We start from the raw sequence: 20,252 nt of genomic DNA, 5'->3' as shown, positions 1-20,252 counted from the left end.
ATCGGTCAAATTATTCGAGTCGGCTTTTTCACTCATTGCACATCGCGATGTACTATAACAGTTTTTCGCGGCATTTTCACAAACCAAAGTTAAGCATAAAATCAAACAAAGACAAAGCAAAATTGGAACAAATACAATTGCAACAAAGAGCAATAAATTGCCGATGATCTGTGAAAGAAAGAGTAACAACTTAGTAGATGCATTGCGCCAGATGCAAACTACCTTTAACAATAGTGTAAATAAGAGCAGATATATAACTGACTACTTCACATAAATTCACAAAAATACGATCCTGGCCGGTTGTCGACAAGTGTAACCTCCCCACAAAAAATAATATATAATACGAATAAAATTCTAATTTAGTGTAACCCTAAAAAATATAATTATGTCGTTCACATTCAGTATAACCTACCAACAGGAAAATTGCGTAACCTATCAATAATAAAATGTGACTAATCTCTCAATAATAAAAAATGTGACTCACTTATAACCTTTCAATAATTGACTGTCAATTTAACCTGGTAAATTTTGGACGTCAGCAGTGCTGCGTCATGGCCCTGAAGGATCATACTGAATAAATTGAAAATTCTTACCTCAGTCTAGTCGCCGGATAACGCATATATATCTGCCCCTATAAGAAATTTTTCTGGTGTACATCTGTGCAATGCTGGCCGATAGATTTGTCATGTATAAAAAGAAACAACTGATTTTTCTTTACAATAATCGGGATTGGAGAAATTAGTGAATTCTTTAAATTGAGATGAATGTCAAAAGTTACTTTTTATGAGAAAGATTATTATTAACAGATTTTTTTAAACATTTACATGGGACTTGATATAACAATACTACATATGCGCGAGGCTGCTTTTACCTTATACAGGGTGATTCAAAAAGAATTCCACAACTTTAAAAATGTGTATTTAATGAAAGAAACATAATATAACCTTCTGTTATACATCATTACAATGAGTATTTAAAAAGGTTTTTTTTCACTCAAAAACAAGTTCAGAGATGTTCAATATGGCCCCCTCCAGACACACGAGCAATATCAACCCGATACTCCAACTCGTTCCACACTCTCTGTAGCATATCAGGCGTAACAGTTTGGATAGCTGCTGTTATTTGTCGTTTCAAATCATCAATGGTGGCTGGTAGAGGTGGCCGAAACACCATATCCTTAACATACCCCCATAAGAAAAAATCGCAGGGGGTAAGATCAGGGCTTCTTGGAGGCCAGTGATGAAGTGCTCTGTCACGGGCTGCCTGGCGGCCGATCCATCGCCTCGGGTAGTTGACGTTCGGGTAGACGATAAGGTTTCATAACTAACCTTTTTCGTAGGACTCTCCATACAGTTGATTGTGGAATTTGCAGCTCTCTGCTAGCTCTGCGAGTCGATTTTCCTGGGCTGCGAACAAATGCTTGCTGGATGCGTGCTACATTTTCATCACTCGTTCTCGGCCGTCCAGAACTTTTCCCTTTGCACAAACAGCCATTCTCTGTAAACTGTTTATACCAACGTTTAATACACCACCTATCAGGAGGTTTAACACCATACTTCGTTCGAAATGCACGCTGAACAACTGTCGTCGATTCACTTCTGCCGTACTCAATAACACAAAAAGCTTTCTGTTGAGCGGTCGCCATCTTAGCATCAACTGACGCTGACGCCTAGTCAACAGCGCCTCAAGCGAACAAATGTACAACTAAATGAAACTTTATAGCTCCCTTAATTCGCCGACAGATAGTGCTTAGCTCTGCCTTTTGTCGTTGCAGAGTTTTAAATTCCTAAAGTTGTGGTATTCTTTTTGAATCACCCTGTACTATAACGCTCAGGTTCCGCCATCGCTGCACCACGACCGGCCCAGCCAACTCGATACACACAACTGCTCGCTAGCAACAACTTACTGCTACTGCTACACAGTTCCTACTGCAGTCAACACTGCTCTTTGGTCTCAGATTCTCTTATAGCTTACATATCGCAGGCAGCGCGTGAGCAATCCATCGAAATTACATCTGTTCGTGTGCGCTATCAACAAATTCCCTAATCATGGAACTCTTACAATGGGAGTGTTTTTCTTCATCCTCTTTACCACACAGGTCTCGCACCTTCCGATTTCTGCAGTAAGCGGTATGGATAATGGCGAGGTTATTGATCTAGCAAGACGTTGGCTCTGACATCGACCAGCTGAGTGATACAATGCGGACATACAGACTCTCTCAGTAAGGTGGCGTTAGGGGCGTCGCACTGAACGGAGATTACCTTCAAAAGCAGGGTTTTGTTGCCGAAAGAGTGCGGGGTGCGCCCCACATTCATTAACATACATTATCTGATTTAAACTACCCGGACACCTGTTAGTATTAATGTAGGGTGTGTCTACCCTTCGCCTGACGGCTTGAACTTTGCTGGGGACACTTCCAGTGAAGTGTCTCAATGTCTGTGAAGGAATGGCAGACCATTGTTCCTTAAGACTGGAAACCAGAGAAGGTTGGAAGCTGGGATCCTGTTCGAAGTCGAAGTTCTAACTCATCCCAAAGTCATCCCAAAGGTATTCCATTGCGTTCAGGTGTGGACTCTGCGAATATTGGAACCGTGAAAAAAAGAAAAAAACTGCTTCCAGAAAAAAAGAATGTTGCATTACGTATTGAACGCCCCTCGTACATCTACATACACTACCTGATTAAAACTATTCAGACACCTATTAGTGGATATTAAAATGATGTGTGTCTACCCTTCGCCTCACGGCTTGTATGAAGTTTGGACGTTGAAATTCCGTTCGAAGTCGACTTTCCAACTCATCGCAAAGGTATTCCATTGGGTTGAGGTCTTGACGCTGGGCAGGCCAGTCCGTTTCAGGAATGCTGTTGTCCATAAACCAGTGCCTCGCAGATGCTACTTTGCCCTAGGTTGCATTGACAAGCTGATACAATCATCGTCTCCGAACTGTCATCTACTTTACACAGTACGCAAGGCTGCAAAATCTGTTCACATCCTACCGCACTTAGTGTTGTCTTAAGGGAAATAAAGGGACCTCGTTCTAACCACCAAAAACGCCCCCAACTCAATGTTGCACTTATTAGGCTTGCACCTTCACTATTTATGTTTTGCTTTTTTTCATAGTCCAGTACACCTCCTTCCTGCTTGATCTTTGTTCAGTTTTTGACTAGCTATCCACTGGACCATCTTACCGCTGACTCTGAGGGGGTGCGATGGGGAGGTTCCCTTGTAAGTGTATTCTTATCATAACAAGGGCTTTCCTCGCCACGTAATAAATTTGCGCAGAGTCTAATGATTTTTCACGTTCTGACACATCACTCGATTTTCCAACATACTAGGAATGTTATTTAATTACTTCATCTTCAAAAGATACCTGTGAAGAAGATTCCTTTGTTGTCCGATCTAGCAACAGTTATGGAATTGGTGTCTTCTGTGTTGGGGAAAAATGTTATTCTTTGGATGTTTAATTATCACAGCCGTGTGGCATTTTTGTTTTTCCGCGACATCAGTCATGGCTTATCAAGTAGGTAGGGAATTCTATACCAGTTTTCTATTTCCCATGTTAATAAACTGGTTTAGCTCGAAGTATAGAGAAAATATCTCCACGTTATTGTGTGAGTACACGAGGTCTTCCTGCAGAAGGCCATGTCTACTGACATATACCAGCCGTTTGGTACTCCGAAAAAGAAACACCAATCTTAACTAAATATTCGTAGGTTACAAGAGAATAGTTGCTCAGCAATCCCATAATGTTGTTTTTAATAATTAATATTCTTCTTAGGATTTTAGAAAACCTCAAAAATTTCAAATGTGGCATCTTTGTTTTGGCTGCCATTTTTTATGACCTCTCCGTTCTGGGAGGAAGCAGTATGGTCCAAAACAAGGAAAAAAGTCCCATAAACATGGCCTCTAAACTGCTTACTTTAAGAGCTATGAACACTTGTTCACCTTCACTACTGTGAAATACATCTGTTGAACTAGTGCTCGTTGCTCTTCAGGTATGCAGTTTAGAATCCATCTTTAACGGACATTTTTTCTTGTTTTTGTCTATACCACCTCCTCCCAAAATAAGGAAAGCAAAGAGATTGCAGTAGAAGAGATGTGTTTCACAGTATCGAAGATGAACAAGTGCTCGTAGCTATCAGGTATGCATTTTAGAGCCCTTGTTTATTAGGAAATTTTTTCTTGGTTTGGTGTAAGGAACCTGTAATCGAAGTCTGTAAAGGGAATTTAGTTACATACACTACATCCAGTCATACACGAAATGTGAATCTTAAATCGCAACTCAGCGTATATACACTCCTGGAAATTGAAATAAGAACACCGTGCATTCATTGTCCCAGGAAGGGGAAACTTTATTGACACATTCCTGGGGTCAGATACATCACATGATCACACTGACAGAACCACAGGCACATAGACACAGGCAACAGAGCATGCACAATGTCGGCACTAGTACAGTGTATATCCACCTTTCGCAGCAATGCAGGCTGCTATTCTCCCATGGAGACGATCGTAGAGATGCTGGATGTAGTCCTGTGGAACGGCTTGCCATGCCATTTCCGCCTGGCGCCTCAGTTGGACCAGCGTTCGTGCTGGACGTGCAGACCGCGTGAGACGACGCTTCATCCAGTCCCAAACATGCTCAATGGGGGACAGATCCGGAGATCTTGCTGGCCAGGGTAGTTGACTTACACCTTCTAGAGCACGTTGGGTGGCACGGGATACATGCGGACGTGCATTGTCCTGTTGGAACAGCAAGTTCCCTTGCCGGTCTAGGAATGGTAGAACGATGGGTTCGATGACGGTTTGGATGTACCGTGCACTATTCAGTGTCCCCTCGACGATCACCAGTGGTGTACGGCCAGTGTAGGAGATCGCTCCCCACACCATGATGCCGGGTGTTGGCCCTGTGTGCCTCGGTCGTATGCAGTCCTGATTGTGGCGCTCACCTGCACGGCGCCAAACACGCATACGACCATCATTGGCACCAAGGCAGAAGCGACTCTCATCGCTGAAGACGACACGTCTCCATTCGTCCCTCCATTCACGCCTGTCGCGACACCACTGGAGGCGGGCTGCACGATGTTGGGGCGTGAGCGGAAGACGGCCTAACGGTGTGCAGGACCGTAGCCCAGCTTCATGGAGACGGTTGCGAATGGTCCTCGCCGATACCCCAGGAGCAACAGTGTCCCTAATTTGCTGGGAAGTGGCGGTGCGGTCCCCTACGGCACTGCGTAGGATCCTACGGTCTTGGCGTGCATCCGTGCGTCGCTGCGGTCCGGTCCCAGTTCGACGGGCACGTGCACCTTCCGCCGACCACTGGCGACAACGTCGATGTACTGTGGAGACCTCACGCCCCACGTGTTGAGCAATTCGGCGGTACGTCCACCCGGCCTCCCGCATGCCCACTATACGCCCTCTCTCAAAGTCCGTCAACTGCACATACGGTTCACGTCCACGCTGTCGCGGCATGCTACCAGTGTTAAAGACTGCGATGGAGCTCCGTATGCCACGGCAAACTGGCTGACACTGACGGCGGCGGTGCACAAATGCTGCGCAGCTAGCGCCATTCGACGGCCAACACCGCGGTTCCTGGTGTGTCCGCTGTGCCGTGCGTGTGATCATTGCTTGTACAGCCCTCTCGCAGTGTCCGGAGCAAGTATGGTGGGTCTGACACACCGGTGTCAATGTGTTCTTTTTTCCATTTCCAGGAATATATATATATATATATATATATATATATATATATATATATATATAATGCTTGCGAGAAACTTATTCCGACTGACTGTGTGCTTTTCAGCTTGGTGCACACGCCGTTGTGCGTGGTGAGTGGGATGCGGAACGTGGCCGAGTGTGCGTGCTACGCAGCCTCTGACGTGCACGCATCGGGCCGGTCCACGCTCTACATGGGAGACGACCACGGCAACGTCATCACACTCGTCTTTCACCAGCCGCGGGTCTCGCTCTTCCGCAAGAAGCACCCTGACAAACTCGACAGATACTACTGGGTGGTGAGTACGAGTCGTTAACACAGTTCGTTACACGGCCTCTCAAGTGCAGCCTAAGGCTAGGAGCGCATGAACGACTTTTAGATCCACTCACTATATTCGGCCGATAGCTAGTATCTAGCTTTTGCAAATCGATCGATGATTGTTCGTACGCACGGTCGATTTATAAATCGGTCAACAGCTGACATAAACATGGACTTTGAAATGGTTGCATGTTTTTGTGCTCTGATTATAAAAACGAGACAGAAGAAACGGCGGCGAAAATCTTGAGTAAATCCAGTAATAAGTGCAAGACATGTAAAAGGACAATTCTGTAGATCTTATAAAGAACTGACGTCACATCCTTCATAATTTTGGGAGTACTCCAGAGCACCTACCAATAGTTTTGATATGTTATTTGCTATTATTTCACCTTAAATTGTGTATCAGAACGTCGTTCGTGACGGTTTTTCAAGTAATTATAGGTTTTGTTTATTATAAGATAAACAGATATGAGAACTAAAGCGGTGTATATTAGAAAATTTGATTTTATTTCTTTGAAAGTTAACACAAATGTGTAGAATCTTCCGACTTTACCAAGTGGAGTTCAATTGGCATCTCTTCAGCAACTGCAACTGATGATTTACTGGATAGGATCAGCAATTGCTTGCAAGAATGCCATTATTAATTTCAATTTTTTTGCGTTATTCAGTCTCTGAAATCAAGGCACAAAAGACAGCATAAAATGTGTGTCCTCATCAACAACTTATTTGCCCATTGTTTCTAATATCTCAAAAGACGTTGTCCTTAACAGCTTCTTGTCTTTTTTTTTTCTATGCACTGATGGCTGTCCACTAGTACTTGGGCTGACAGTGTCTGTGATTCCTGCATCTGCATCAAGATTTAATGAACAAGAAGGTTCCTCTGAAGAAATAGTACTGCTTATTGATGATTTCACAGACATTTTGGAGGGTCTTCTGGAACATTGCTGCTAGTTTGCCTTTCGTTCAATGAGAGCAAACGGGACAGCAGCTGATCGAAGTATTCGTATTTATGTCGTTTCTTTGAAACTCGTCGAGATTTTAAGTCTCTCAGGGTACTGAATTCTTCTTTAAAACATGTCCTCAAATTTTTCCAGCGACTCTGAATTTTATTTACTGGGAAAAACAAGAGGAAAATAAATATACTGTCTTCAACTGTAATGTCTTCTGTGCTGAGAAGAATACCTAGTACATTGCCTGACAAGAAACAGTGAAGCACCCTTAACGGGAGGAGAAAACACCATCACAGACTCTACGGTCACAGCTTGTGCTTTGTCGAGATATAATTAAAACTCGGTGATTACGCCAGTAGATGTAGATACTCTAAAAACCCTACCACAAGAAAGGTCTAAAATTAATTATGATTGTAGTGTTGCTCACGCTGCTAAATATTGCATTTTCGTGCGACAACAAAGTTATATTATGTGGCAGTTGTCATTAGAGCACAGTTAATAAAGTCATTTCTTGAAATAATGGATAAACTAGGCACTCATCTTTTCGTGTTTCCCACGCTGGTCTCGTTGTGAACTCATGGCTTAATCGTCGAAAATGTAGGTAGTGATGATTCCAAGCTCGGATGCAAAGAGGCGTAGGTGTTATTCTGCGATATTCAAAAGTTTTATAGATGTGTTTCATAAACCATTCTTGAACATTAAACTTCTGCAAGTTAGGGCAATGGTGATGTAAAAAAGTAATCAGCACTCCGAATTTAAGATACACTTCTTTTTTATTACTTTTGTTGCAATATCACGTAACTCGTTACAAAACATCACTTCACAATATAAAACATACTTGAAAATATCTTCCTCACTGTTAAAGTTCACATTTCATAAACTGATTACAGTTTGCGTCTTTTTAAAATGACGAGCAAAGCTTGACTCTCTAATAACCGCTTACGTGCCCAAAAATCAGAGTTACAAGTACGTCAATGATCATAGTGACAAAAGAAAGAATACACATAAGAATAATATCATTGCAATATACACATATCGATGTCTCGAAGTACCTCTACATTGATGAAATCAAATCTGAGTGCTGTCTCAGAAATGTGTTAACTACGTTACAGAAACACAGTAGAATATTGCCGGTATCGAGAGGCTGAGGTGAGGTGCCGTAATGGTTACGTAATTCACGTACCATTACAAGACGCCTGCGTGTCTGCGCTGTGTCAGGAGCTGGAGCAGCAGACGGAGTGGGTGTCGGTGCGGGTGGACGAGGGCGTGCACGCCGGCGCGGTGCGGCAGCTGGCCTACTGCCCGGACAACGACACCCTGGTCTCCTGCAGCCACGACCCCGCCGCCACCGTCGTCATCAGGCACGCCCCCGCGCGCCGCGCACCCTACATCTTCCGGCTCGCCAGGGTGAGCTGCAACCACACGCACGCTCGCACAAAAACACGCACACACGCGCGAGCGTGCGCATATGGTAAGCTGAGCCTTAAGGCCATTCCATTCCAGACATAGTCGGAAAGTGACAGAACCGAGGGGTATGTCACTATCAGATGGTGGGAAGTTCAACTAGATCAAGTCACATCTTTAAATGTGAACCATTTAGGTTAGGGTTTACTGTGACTGAAACTGTCATGTCATGTGAAAGTTTCTAAATAAACAACTGACTGTCCTCACTCACAAAACCAATAACCGGATAATACTCATTTCACGACACTTCCTGCAAATGTGACGTCGTTTTGAAGTCACGCAAAGTATCGACGACCAGAGGAACTGTTATCGACTTTCGTTAGCGTTCGATACGGGCTTCTTAGAAGACTTCATGAACGCGTATCGGGGATTTATAAAAACACGTCGTTCTTGGAATAATTTATTATAATTATTGCTATAAATAAAATTCACATAGCGATTTACCGACGGTTTCTGCGTTCGTATGAGAGTGCTCTCTCAGGAGTGATTTGTTATCGTCAATAATTTACAAATTAAGCATGAAACACGTTTTTATTATGATCTGCAGTATTGAAAATTTATCACAAACCGCCACCACTATCATTAAATGTCAGTTAATAATGCCTCAACAATTTAAGTGTTCAAGAGCTTCTGTGTTAATCAAAGCAAGAGACAAGTCTCACATAACTAAGTGCTTACGCAATGGATAACGTCATGGTTTCTGTAGTCGAAAGGTGTAGGTTCGCATTATATCTAGTTTTTTTTTTTTTTAGCTTAACTGTGCTCTCTCTCTCTCTCTCTCTCTCTCTCTCTCTCTCTCTCTCTCTCTCCCTCTCACCGCATCGCCAATGTAACATGACAATTTGGACATGTTTTTATAAAACAGGTCTGAAGATGGTCATTATAGAATGAAACCGGTAGTCTGATGACATAAAAATTTGTGGCCATAGACGTGAAGTAAAGGAAATTTATAACAGTAAGAAATAAAATCGTTAAATAAATTTCCACTGTTGGCAATACAATTATTTTATATACTCCTCACACTTAAAGTTTATAATACGCCATCCTTGCTTTCTTAAACGTATACGAAGTCTATGGTATGCTACCACGGCAGAGAAAAAATTTTACACGTAATACCTATGTCGCGTTTATTTAGCGTTAATGTTGTAACCAGTTCCGGCCAGTAGACCATCATCACACAAAAGCTAAGGCAGCGGCGGAGAGTGCATCAATGTATTACCAGATGTTATTCGTCAAACGGTGAACATAGATCTGCTCTGTATTTGACTGATGTACAAGACCATTCGCAGAGTTTCTCAAATTGGAAATGCTCTTGCGCAAGTTGCGTAGTACATAACAATGTTATCCGTACATGATAAGAGTAGAAAGCCATCTGAAAAATGTCATGCTTACCGCCTTCAGCTACTGACGAAATTTTTATTCAAACAAACAATTTCGGTGAACTTACTATCATCAGGCTCTTAAAAACATTCACAGCATCGTATGAGTCGAATATAACAACATCACTGACGTCGGATAGTAAAAGCTTGGATTAGTCACTGTTGTCGCATCTTAACATACATCGTCAATATGTAAATTGTGCTAGGCAGTGCACTCTTTAACGCTACATCAGCAACTAATTAATCAGTAGTCGATGTGCCGCAGTTTTGGAGAGCACTCGTGCAATGACCTTTCTGATTTCTGCGTTAATACTTGGTTATGTGCCTCTCCATGGTTTCTTTTGTAAATATTCTACTAACGACCAACACCTGCACATCAGTCCTTTAACCTCGAAGCAGCTCAGCAACTCCAAGACTGCCGTTTCTCTCTCTCTCTTCTCTCTCTCTGTCTAGAAATGGAAGACTTGGGCATGGCTTGGCTTCCCGTACTCTTTTCAGCTATAGATCCCCGTGCTTCTGTTGACGATTTTCTATTTTATGTTCCACACAGTATTATTCTATAAATGGCAGTATTGGCTCGCTCGCATGTAAATCGCTCATCCAAACACTATCATTCTTCTGGGCTATGTAATTTTTCCTAGAAAATTTATTATTTCCGTATTCGAAGCTCCTGAACTTCCTCTACCAGTTTTCGTCTTACAGAATTCCGATGAGATCTTTTACTAGTCCACCATGACATCCTCCGCTACGCCTATAGCTTCCTTCATCTTCTCATTCAGCAATGTGACCAATGTATATGACAATTATGCGAAGAAAAGCGAAGATGCTGTCTTCTGAAGCACTTTACTATGAGTTTACGATCTCGATTTTCATGTTTGCGAAGATAAGTAAAAGTACCTTCTTATCCACCCACAATAATAAACTGCTATGAAGAACTTATATATCAATCAACTGAGACGACTGAATGGTTTCATTCGAAAAATATAACCATATTTTAGTGTTGATATCAACATTATCACTTCACGCAAAGATACTAGAAAACACATGTACTCCGATGTTATCTTTAATCAAGAAATACTGTAATACGCTGCAAATACTTGACATTCATGCTATTCATTCATCAGTTAGACTCAGAAATTGTTGATGGCATACTAGAAGTAAATCGTTTAAGGCTGATCGCAGATTTTGGGTGTTGTGGATCATCGTGACCTCTGTCGTAGCTAAAATAAATACTGAATACTGTGTAACGTTGCACCTCCAAGGAGAAGTACCGCAGCAGGCAGCAACATCGGAACGGAAAGTGTGGAGAAGAGCTCTATATAATGTTTGGCCACGCTGCGTTGTTGGCAATCACGGCAGCATACTCTTCGTAATGGAGTACGTTCAACATGAATACAGTCACCAAGAACATGTCGTAGTTATTTGGCAAGTGTGCATTAAGTGAAGACAGACGATTACTCAATGATGATGGTTCAAATGGCTCTGAGCACTATGGGACTTAACTTCTGAAATCATCAGTCCCCTAGAACTTAGAACTACTTAAACCAAACTAACCTAAGGACATCACACACATCCATGCCCGAGGCAGGATTCGAACCTGCGACAGTAGCGGTCGCGCGGCTCCAGACTGAAGCGCCTAGAACCGCTCGGCCACAGCGGCCGGCACTGAATGATGATCATCGAATTAAGTGTGAAAATTCCTGGGACGATGAGATGCTGCTTTATTCTGATGGAACACATCACTCTTTTTCCGTGTCAGCGGTAATTTTGTAATGCATCTGTGTGATTTGCAAAAAACGGGTAAAGTTTATAGTGAAAAAGCTGCAGCTATTAAGCTACAGCTATTACATTTATAGCTATACAAATACTGAATAAGAGGTCGCCGGAAAGATGCTGTCACACAGTAAATAATTCGATGACTTACTAGTGCTTATACTACAATAAGTGCGTGATGGTCCCATTACACAGCCTAAGTTCGTCAAAAGTCAATTACCACAACTGATGAAGCTTCCAGTGAGACAACTCAAATCAGACAGCTCAACAACGAAGGTGCCCTATTAGGAATGTAAGTTTCCGAAACGTTGGGAGAGTGTCATAAGCAAAAATGGAGATTATCCAAGGGTTGCCCAGAAAGTAATGCACCGCATTTTTTTCTTCAACAGTACTCTATTGAATATATTGAGAATTACACACGCGAAAGAATGGCGTTTCATCTGCATACCCTATTTTTCCACGTAATCTCCATCCCGTTCTATGGACTCCTCCAGCGCAAAACAAGAGGGCGTATGCCCTATCGATACCAACCCTTGTCCTGGTGGTGGAGCCAGTGCTTCACTGTGTGAATCACTTCCTCATTGCCCACAAAATGTCTTCCATGAACGGCACCCTTTAATGGCCCAAGCAAGTGGAAGTCCGAGGGGGCTAGGTCAGGTGTGACAACCGTGGATGGTCTCCGCGACCGCTGCAATTCGTGGAGCTCAGCCGAACCGCCTTCTGATGATCTCACCCTCAGTGCTCAGCAACTAACTGTACTTCTGTCGACAGCAGATGCTCCATAGATTTTGCACAAGCGTTTGTGAATATTCCCCACAGTTTCTTTCTCTGCAGTGAGAAATTCAATGACGGCACGTTGCTTGTAACGTACAACACCTACAGACGTCGTTTTGAAACTGTCCTGCAACAGCACTATCAGTCGGAAGTGACGGAAACTTGACGCGCTCACTCAGGAGATTTCAGATTATACATACGTAACGTTTCGCATTCGTAGTATTGTTTCTGGCTGAGAAAAAAAGTACGGCGCATTACTTTCTGGCAACCCTCGTATTAAAGGTCTGTATAGGTATATTGCAAAATAAATTATTTTATACGATTCTGTCTTACAGTGTGCAAAATTGTTGAAATAACCGTCGCAACTGTTGTTTGTCAATCTTGCCTTAACACAACTCCCCCCCCCTCCCCCCCCCCCCCCGCGCCTTCCGACGCTTGAATAAATTATTTGTGAGTTATTTACTCTCCCTCTCTTTCAGGAGCGTGGAACTGATTCTTCACAATTCTCTCCTTTATAATACGGCGCCTAAGAGTGCCGTAAATTCTATGTTGATTCAGTTTGTTAATTAAGGATTTTTGGAGGTGACTGTAATTTGCGACTGTAAATCTCTAATTGCTGAAGGCGATTCACCGGTATTCGTTTCTCAGCAATTTGTAGCACAGAAAGATTGTCACTGCCGGCCGGGGTGGCCGAGCGGTTCTAGGCGCTACAGTCTGGAGCCGCGCGACCGCTACGGTCGCAGGTTCGAATCCTGCCTCGGGCATGGATGTGTGTGATGTCCTTAGGTTAGTTAGGTTTAAGTAGTTCTAAGTTCTAGGGGACTGATGACCTCAGATGTTAAGTCCGGTAGTGCTCACAGCCATTTGAACCATTTGAGGATTTTCACTGATGTCACCAACAGTGTTTGTAATGAGCAATACATGATGCAATGCTGGACTTAAATATTTAAGTTTTTGATTTGATAGGTGTCCATATGTTCTTTGTAGAGGGTTGAAAAATTTCTCCCTGTTCCACCTATGTGGAAGGAAGAACAGGAGCATGTGAGTTTGTATATGCCAGTGTCCAGTTTTTGTACTCCTAATTCCCAGGGCGTGCGCTGCTTCCACTTGGAGCGCCGCCTGAAGCTTTTGGCCACGGGCAGCAGCGACTGTGTGGTGCGACTCTGGAACCCCGTGGTCACCAACCAGCCTACCGCTTCGCTCTTCGGCCACGCGGCTGCCGTCGTAGACGTGCTCGTCATGCCAGACATGGACGTCGTCTTCAGTTGTTCCACTGACGGGGTGAGTGCGAAGGCTGCAGCTGAAGTATATTTCTTTTGGTGCCAAAGGAGAATACAGTCATCTCAACAGGCATTAACCCTGCTCTTCTGTTCATGACTATATGACTGGGAAGCATTATTCTATTACTATCTGAGATGACAAAATTCATGCAGTTTTTAAGTAGTCTGCACTGCAATTTTCTACTGACCAATAATGAAGGTAAGTGTTGTGTTGTAATGAATCCACAGGCCCTAGGTTAACATACCAGCCTAAGATTCACAAAAGTGGTTGTCCCATATATCCAATTGTAAATGCAATAAACAACCGAGGATACAAAATTGCCAGAAAACTTTATGATATACTGAAGAAAAATTACACCTTTGAAAACAACTTTTTAATTAACAACAGTTTTGAGTTCATCGGTAACATTAAGGATCTAATAGTGCACACACAGCAACATTTGCCTCTTTTGACGTAGTAAACCTCTACACCAATATCCCCTGGAAAGACATTCTCACAATAATACAAAAGAATCTAATCAAATACAAAAAGCTCAGCAATACGGAAATTAATGAACTCATGTGCTGCTTGATTTAATCCTCCCACATAAGTATGTTTCATTCAATGGCAAATTTTACATGCAAAACAGTGGTCTGGCGAAGGGTAGCAGCCTTGCAGGATTGCTTACTGATATATTTATTCACAACCTGGAATAAGAATTCTTCTTAACACACAATTTACCGACAAAATTATGTATTATAAAAGATATAAGGATGACACAATAATACTTTTCAATAGTCCAAAAAACAGCTGAATAAGCTAGCAGATGAAATGAATAATATAAACCCAAATATCAAGTTCACAGTTGAATATGAGACCACTGAAGGAATTAATTTCCTTGACATGACTATCTCCACTCACAGTAACTAGCGTACCTTCCAAATATACAGAAAACCCACTACCAATAATGGCCATTAACAATACCTCGTGTCACCCAAACCAAGATAAAATTTCTTTCTTCAGGTCGTCTGTAAACAGTATCCTCCGCACTCCTATCAGAGAAGAAGATGCATGTAAAGAAATAATTATACTTAAATCTATAGCCCAAAATAATGCTTACAACACGTATTTGATAAAAACCCTAGTTCAAAAAATCCATAGTAAACTTAAGCAACCACCATCACCATTACAAGCTAAGAAAGAAATGCCAAAATTTGTCTGTCTTCCTTTCCTTGGCAAAGTGTTATATAAACTTGCAAGTATTTTCAGACTACGCAACATAAAAGTATCCTCCCACACTGACAATAAATTGCAAAACAAATTGGTCACTATAATAAATACACTGAAATTCTCATAAAAATACTGGCATATAAAAACTCACAAGCTCCTGTTCTTGCTTGTACATAGGTCAAATAGGGAGAAATTTTACAACGAACATGTGGCGCCGGCCGCGGTGGTATAGCGGTTCTAGGCGCGCAGTCGGGCATGGGTGTGTGTGATGTCCTTAGGTTAGTTAGGTTTAAGTAGTTCTAAGTTCTAGGGGACTGATGACCACAGATGTTAAGTCCCATAGTGCTCAGAGCCATTTTAACCAACATGTGGCCGACTTCGACTCGCAAACTTAAATAATTCCAGTTTTGCATTACATATTGCTCATCATGAACATTCTGTTGGTGTAGTCAGTGTCAATCTTTCTGTGGTACACATTGCTGAGAAACGAATACAGATGGACCTTTTTCAACAATTAGAAATTTACGTTCACAAGCTAAAATTACGTGAAAAATTCTTAATTAAGAAATTGAATCAACACAGAACTTTATCTTCCAGAATTTCCAAGATATCCTGGCACCAAAACAACAAAAATGACAATAATAACACATTCACATCTTCCTGTATAAATTTTGTTCTCCTTGCCATGTAACAATTAAGGAATTCTGTAAGTTATAAAAAAAATTTTAATTATATAGTAAATATTCCATTCAATTCGTTTGCCTTTTGTATAATTTTTAATCCGTATTATATTTATATTGCCAACATTAAAACACTGCTGCAGCTAGCAAAATTTACTTAAACACAGTACCTTTACTAGTAATATTTGCACTGTAATATAAAGTACCTCATGCCAGAGACCATGGTGTAGTAAAGTGCAATATCTATCATACCTGTATTCTTTGTATTAACATCCAGAGTTTATTTTCTGTGAATCAGAGTGAAACGAACTGCAGCTGAACACTGTGCATATTTGTGTACATAACTTAACAGTGTACACTATAACAGATTTGATATGGATACCATAACGCAGTGCACTGCAAGTATCTAAAACATAACAAACTTGCGGTTTCATGAACGTTTCGCCACTGATTACTAAATTTCCGTTATTTCCACCAGCAGCATGGACACAGCACCTAGCTACACCTGGTCCACAGCATAGTGTTCTTGTAGTACCTCCATCTGATGAACCTGCAGTGGTTCGCGAACATGTTAATGGCTGAATAAATCGTATCAAAAAACTAAAGAAAGCCACTAGTTGTATATTTATTACCAAATAGATCGCCAATTTAAATGAGAGTCGCAGTTCCTCATCCAGTGCAAAAAAAAAAAAAATCATGTAAACACAACCCACATCATTATGGAGCCATCACTAGCTTGCACATTGCCTTCTTGACAACTTGAGTACATGGCTTCGTGGTGTCTGTGCCAGACTCGAACGCAACTGAGATCAGAACTCAACTGACCAGGCCCCCGTTTTCCAGTCGTCTAGGGTGCAACCGATATGATTGCGAGCCCAGGAGAGGACTGCAGGAGATGTCATGCTGTCAATAGAGACACTCCTGTCGGTCGTCTGATGACATAGGCCAGTAAGGAAATATTTCACCACTCTGTCTCAACGGATACGTACGTTGTAGATCCCACATCGATTTCTGGGGTTATTTCACGCAGTGTTGCTTGTCTGTTAGCACTGACGAAATTACACAAACGCCGCTGCTCTCGGTCGTTAAGTGAAGCCCTTCGGCCTTTGCGTTATCCGCAGAGAGAGGAGATGCCTGAAGTTTGGTATTCACGGCACACTCTTGGCACTGTGGATCTCGGAATATTGCATTTCCTAACGATTTCCAAATTGGAATGTGCCATGTCCAACTACCACTCCGCGTTCGAAGTCTGTTAATTCCCGTCGTGCGGCCATAGTCACGTCGGAAATCTTTTCCCATGAATCACCTGAGTACGAATGACAGCTCCGCGAATGCACTGCCCTTTTATTACCGCCATATGTAGAAGTGCATATCGTTATCCCAAGACTTTTGTCACCAGTAAAATAGCATGTTTGCGAAATTCACTCATTTGGCATATCATTGCAAGAGCTGTTTTGAATAAAAAAATTCCTGTTTGTTTAAATAATTTCATTCCGAATTGTAATTGATACATGCTTAACGTTTGCGTCGATATGAACAAAACAGAAATCTTTTTTATTTTATCGTCTGACATAAGTTTCTTTTGTGGGATTTGCTGCCATCTTACACTTGTACACCATCTCTCCAAACAGTTGCGAGACTGATTTTGTTACCGGTGCATAAGGATTGTCAGCGCTGTAATTACGGTGGCACCCTGAACTAGCAACTGTAAGCAAAAGAGGTGCATTCTACGAGACAATTGTGTGCCAGCAGTGTTAAGTGGACATGCGACCGTAGCGTGTTAACATTTTTGTGTCACAAATCGTAATGGACCAACATCTCTAAATCAAGCGCTCAAGACATTTTGCAGAATGTTTTGAAGAAGAGTAAAGTTTATGCAAAGTTTGTCCCGCAAATATTGACTTCCGAACAAAAACAACGAGTGAGCGCTTGCCGCGACTTGATTGAAATGAAAATCGCGGGCAATTCTTTTCTGGAAAAAATTATCATCGCTGATGAGACATGATGTTGCCGATACGAACATATCACAAAACGACAAAGTGCATAAATTCTCATAAAGCGTCAACGCTTTCACGACATAAACAGCATTCGAGCCACTGTAACGCGCGAGCTAAATACCACTTTAAAGCAGAACTTTCCTGACAGTTTTACGTTGTAGTATGGACGTGTTATAGGTTGTACACCAGTAGGGGGGGGGGGGGGGGGAATTATGTAGCACTTCTGAAGCAATAGCACTGTCTTAACATTTCCCTATTTCTTATTAAGCCAGTCTCGAAACTTTTCGGACTAATGGGGTATATTGTCATGGATTTAAATACGCGTACTAATACATGATTTGTCTAGTTTAGCGTTAATGGTGACATGAATAGCTGCTGCCAAAGAGTTCGTTGGCTTGCTCGACTGCAACTGTGTTGTAGCTCAGTTCACGAGTTATTCACTAACACATGCTGAGCAAGCAAGGATTGTTAATGAACCTTCAAACACTAAACTCTAAGTAAACCAGAAAAATACGGAGCAAATACGTAGACGCTTGCGACAGTAAAACTTCGTAAGAAACTGAAAGCGCAACTTTCTACTCGAAAGGAGGAGGAACAGAACCACGTAGGAGGGTTGTATTAATTTCATCAGCCGGCCGGTGTGGTCGAGCAGTTCTAGGAGAAGGTTCGAATCCTGCCTCGGTCATGGATGTGTGTGAAGTCCTTAGGTTAGTTAGGTTTAAGTAGTTCTAAGTTCTAGGGGACTGATGACCTAAGATGTTAAGTCCCATAGTGCTCAGAGCCATTTGAACAGTAAGCGAAAGCTATTACACTAGAGAAAACGTACCATAATTTCAAAGTAAGCATAATACAACATCTTCCAGACGATTATAGGAATTCTCTGCAGTTTCTTCGCTGACCCGAAAGACCAGCTTTCTTTCTGACAGTTCAGTTTGTAACATTTAAGAAAAAGAATAAAACCCACTTTTCCTACCAATTTTATCTTTGAAATGCTGTTCAGTGCTACTTCTATCTGCCAATTGTACGGCCGTTCTTCAGAAGTCATTACTAGTAAGCCCAAGGAACGAAGCTTTCATAATAAGACAGTACTAAACCGGCTTTTGTTCAACATCTTTACCTAGAATTGTAGATCTTCCTCTTTTTGTTGTTGTTGCTTCCTTGAATGTACTGTAAAAAATGGCTCTGAGCACTATGGGACTTAACATCTGAGGTCATCAGTCCCCTAGAACCTAGAACTACTTAAACCTAACTAACCTAAGGACATCACACACATCAATGCCCGAGGCAGGATTCGAACCTGCGACCGTAGCAGTCGCGCGGTTCCGGACTGAAGCGCCTAGAACCGCTCGGCCACCGCGGCCGGCGAATGTACTGTAATTTATGTTGCACAACCTCATACGTCTTTGTTCTTTTTTTAACATTTAACTGTTCACTTCCCTTCTTCCAGTCCGTCTTCTTTTCCTGAACTGCATTTGTCTTTACTCATTTTTTACTTTTTGACCTTTTTTGATTAACGTTCCCCACTACCCTCAAGAGAATTACAAATTTCCAGGGTTCTCACAGCAGTAATGAGCCAGATTTATATGTCTGGAATGTTGCCTTTCGGCAATCCACTTTTAATAAATTTTGTGCGATTTTTCTTTCGAGAAATATATGAGTAAATATTGCACAAATTACCGGTAACTGCCACAATTTTCTTACTACTAACACCCATAATAATTCCTTCTTGACCATATAAACGATTTTCAAAATTCGAAAATGTACAACAATTAAATAATGTCTTAAACAAGCCGTACTGTACAACGTATCACTAAGCTTACGCGCGACACATCTTCCGAAAGACGAAAAGCGAATTTCGGATTTTTGCTGTCGTGTTTACATTTTAAGGTCTGAAGCGGGTTTGCTAGCTCAGTTAAATATGGCGTCTGGAAAACAGCCGTTCCAGTTTCTGATTTAGTCAGCACATCACTATTTCTCTTCACTTCAATATTAGAGGTAAACTGTTTCATGCTCAATCTTATATTTCTGCTTTTCCTTCACTACAACAATAAGAAGGTTCAAATGGCTCTAAGCACTATGGGACTTAACATCTGAGGTCATCAGTTCCCTAGGCTTTGAACTACTTAAACCTAACTAACATAAGGTCATCACACACATCCATGCCCGAGGCAGGATTCGAACCTGCGACCGTAGCAGCAGTGCGGTTCCGGACTGAGGCACCTAGAACCGCTAGGCCACAAACCAGCTGTAACGATAAGAGACTGCGTCCATATTAGTCCAATATTTCGAAATCAAGACGTAACCTGACAATCCACGCGCGTTTCAAAAACGGTTGTATGTTTACATAGGAGCAAAATCGATTGTGGGGGTGGAAAACTGGCAGCTAGAAATGGATTTCCAGAATCGATTTTGGAGAGTTTACATGATCAACCGCAAACAGTATTGCGAAATCTGTTTACGAAATTCAGTTTTGGGAGCCCCACGGAAACATAGTGATTTCCGTCGATACATGTTCGGAACTCCTGAAATTCGTTACCTGTGACCTCTGGTTCATCGAGCATGCATCGCAGAGCTGGGTCCGCGGATAAATCACGAACAACCACCAATTTAGACCACACACGAAGGAACACCCCCCCCCCCCCCGCCCCCCACCATGAACCATGGACCTAAACGTTGGTTGGGAGGCTTGCGTGCCTCAACAATACAGATAGC

At 42.1% G+C, this 20,252-nt stretch overlaps 1 protein-coding gene across 1 annotated transcript in view; it reads left to right on the top strand.

The window, feature by feature from the left end:
* The window catches only part of LOC126263083 (uncharacterized), a 149,836-nt gene that overhangs the window by 117,837 nt on the left and 11,747 nt on the right, over positions 1–20,252 (top strand). Inside the window, exons 5-7 of the mRNA XM_049960078.1 lie at positions 5,803–6,013; positions 8,202–8,390; positions 13,463–13,654. Coding sequence (XP_049816035.1) covers positions 5,803–6,013; positions 8,202–8,390; positions 13,463–13,654 — 592 coding nt within the window. The remainder of the gene's footprint in view (positions 1–5,802; positions 6,014–8,201; positions 8,391–13,462; positions 13,655–20,252) is intronic.

Source organism: Schistocerca nitens, chromosome 6 (assembly GCF_023898315.1).
Source record: "Schistocerca nitens isolate TAMUIC-IGC-003100 chromosome 6, iqSchNite1.1, whole genome shotgun sequence".
Lineage (NCBI taxonomy): Eukaryota > Metazoa > Arthropoda > Insecta > Orthoptera > Acrididae > Schistocerca > Schistocerca nitens.
Note: the sequence above shows the minus strand (reverse complement) of the source record. Positions and strands in the feature narration are given on the sequence as shown.